General features: G+C 48.8%; 1 protein-coding gene across 1 annotated transcript in view; it reads right to left on the bottom strand.

The window, feature by feature from the left end:
* Positions 1-2761, bottom strand: part of LOC123974006 (myosin light chain kinase, smooth muscle-like) — a 27272-nt gene that overhangs the window by 3280 nt on the left and 21231 nt on the right. The window contains exon 13 of the mRNA XM_046054419.1: positions 2-60. Within this exon, the coding sequence (XP_045910375.1) occupies positions 2-60 (59 nt within the window). The remainder of the gene's footprint in view (position 1; positions 61-2761) is intronic.

Below are 2761 nucleotides of genomic sequence, written 5' to 3'. Positions count from 1 at the left end.
GTCCGGTCCGTATCAGTTACAGACAGATGGGCTACAGCGCTGCACTGTCCAACATCGTTCCTGAACCACAGACAGGGAGAGGCGGTTTCTCATCTACATATACTCTGACATCCTAAAAGTGCATACTACTCATAACCACTACTGTAGCAACCTTTCTGATACCGTCCACTCAACATTCCTTGAACCTTTCTAGTTCCCAAATTAACTGCTCCACTAACCCTTCTTTGCAGTTCCCTTCCTAGTGCCCCAAAACGCTCAGTACCTTGGTATCCTCCCTAATACTTTAGTACCCTTCTTAGTACACGATTTCTACCTTGTATCATATAAGATCATATAAGCTGGGAAATACAGTGTGCTTCCTGTGAGGTATAAATTTCCTACTATCCTAGTAACCTGCCAAGTGCCTCAGTGCACTGTAATACTACAGTATTACTGTAATACTACAGTGCAGTACCTGATCCTCTGGGACTAGTACTGTAGTAGTACTACAATTCAAATGAGAATGGCAGAAATAATTTCTGTCTTCGTGTTTCAGCCCCGGTGGTTGTTGCTTGGTGTGAACATAACTTCGTAGAAAAGCATCTGCTAAATTAATAAATGTAAATTTATCTTTATGTGGTCTACCACTAAAGCTCGAAGGACACTTGTATTGTACACACTGCACTGTACGCACTGCACACACTGTACACACACTGTACCGTACACACTGTACGCACTGCACTGTACACACTGCACTGCACACACTGCACACACTGTACTGTACACACTGTACGCACTGCACACACTGTACTGTACGCACTGCACACAATGTACTGTACACACTGTACGCACTGCACACACTGTACACACTGCACTCTACACACTGTACGCACTGCACACACTGTACGCACTGCACACACTGTACGCACTGCACACACTGCACTGTACGCACTGCACACACTGTACTGTACGCACTGCACACACTGTACGCACTGCACACACTGTACACACTGTACACACTGCACTCTACACACTGTACGCACTGCACACACTGCACTCTACACACTGCACACACTGCACTGTACACACTGTACGCACTGCACACACTGCACTGTACACACTGTACGCACTGCACACACTGCACTGTACACACTGCACACACTGTACGCACTGTACACACTGCACTCTACACACTGCACACACTGCACACACTGCACACACTGCACACACTGTACGCACTGCACTCTACACACTGTACGCACTGCACACACTGCACTCTACACACTGTACACACTGTACGCACTGCACACACTGTACGCACTGCACACACTGTACGCACTGCACACACTGCACACACTGCACTCTACACACTGTACGCACTGCACACACTGTACTCTACACACTGTACGCACTGCACACACTGCACTGTACACACTGCACTGTACACACTGCACGCACTGCACTGTACACACTGTACGCACTGCACTGTACACACTGCACTGTACACACTGCACGCACTGCACTGTACACACTGCACTGTACACACTGCACACACTGCACTGTACACACTGCACTGTACACACTGCACACACTGCACTGTACACACTGCACTGCACACAATGTACGCATTGCACTGTACACACTGCACTGTACACACTGTACGCACTGCACACACTGTACGCACTGCACACAATGTACGCACTGCACACACTGCACTGTACGCACTGCACACACTGCACTGTACGCACTGCACACACTGTACTGTACGCACTGCACACACTGTACGCACTGCACACACTGCACTGTACGCACTGCACACAATGCACGCACTGCACTGTACACACTGCACACACTGTACTGTACGCACTGCACTGTACACACTGTACACACTGCACTGTACACACTGCACTGCACACACTGTACGCACTGCACTGTACACACTGCACTGCACACACTGTACTGTACGCACTGCACACACTGTACTGTACGCACTGCACACACTGTACTGTACGCACTGCACACACTGTACGCACTGCACACACTGTACTGTACGCACTGCACACACTGTACGCACTGCACACACTGTACGCACTGCACGCACTGCACTGTACACACTGCACTGTACACACTGCACGCACTGCACTGTACACACTGCACACACTGTACTGTACGCACTGCACACACTGTACTGTACGCACTGCACTGTACACATTGCACACACTGCACACACTGTACTGTACACACTGCACACACTGCACTGTACACACTGCACACACTGCACTGTACACACTGTACACACTGCGCACACTGCACTGTACGCACTGCACAGTATGCATTGTACGCACAAGTTGTATATTGGGGTGTATTAGCAGTCTTAATACCCTCCTCCCTCTTTAGAAAGTTGGAAGCATACTTCTGACTGACAGGCGCTGGCTGACCAGAGGAAACTCTGACAATATCTGAACCTTTAAAGTTCATGAAAACATTAATAATAATGTTCATCCTGCTGAAGAGGATTCAGCCAACAGACTTTTCAAATCAATCACAGATCTGAGCTCTAAAGCTGCCACGCTGGGAAAGAACTCTCTCTCCTCTCTCTCCAGGTCTCAGTGTGAGAGGAGGAGCAGAGTTTCCTCCCTGAGGTCAGAGGAGTCGTCTGAGGCAGGTTGTGACGTTATGAATAAAGTTGACCTAATCTAAATGAAAGTGAGACAGTGGGAGGATCAGAGACTACGATATGTGGAGAGGTGGATGCATAGATTATGACTCACCTGAGGGTGAT

The sequence above is a fragment of the Micropterus dolomieu genome, linkage group LG07, assembly GCF_021292245.1.
Source record: "Micropterus dolomieu isolate WLL.071019.BEF.003 ecotype Adirondacks linkage group LG07, ASM2129224v1, whole genome shotgun sequence".
In the NCBI taxonomy this organism is placed as follows: Eukaryota; Metazoa; Chordata; class Actinopteri; order Centrarchiformes; family Centrarchidae; genus Micropterus; species Micropterus dolomieu.
The sequence above is the reverse complement of the archived record's forward strand: the minus strand, read 5'-3'. Positions and strand labels throughout refer to the sequence as shown.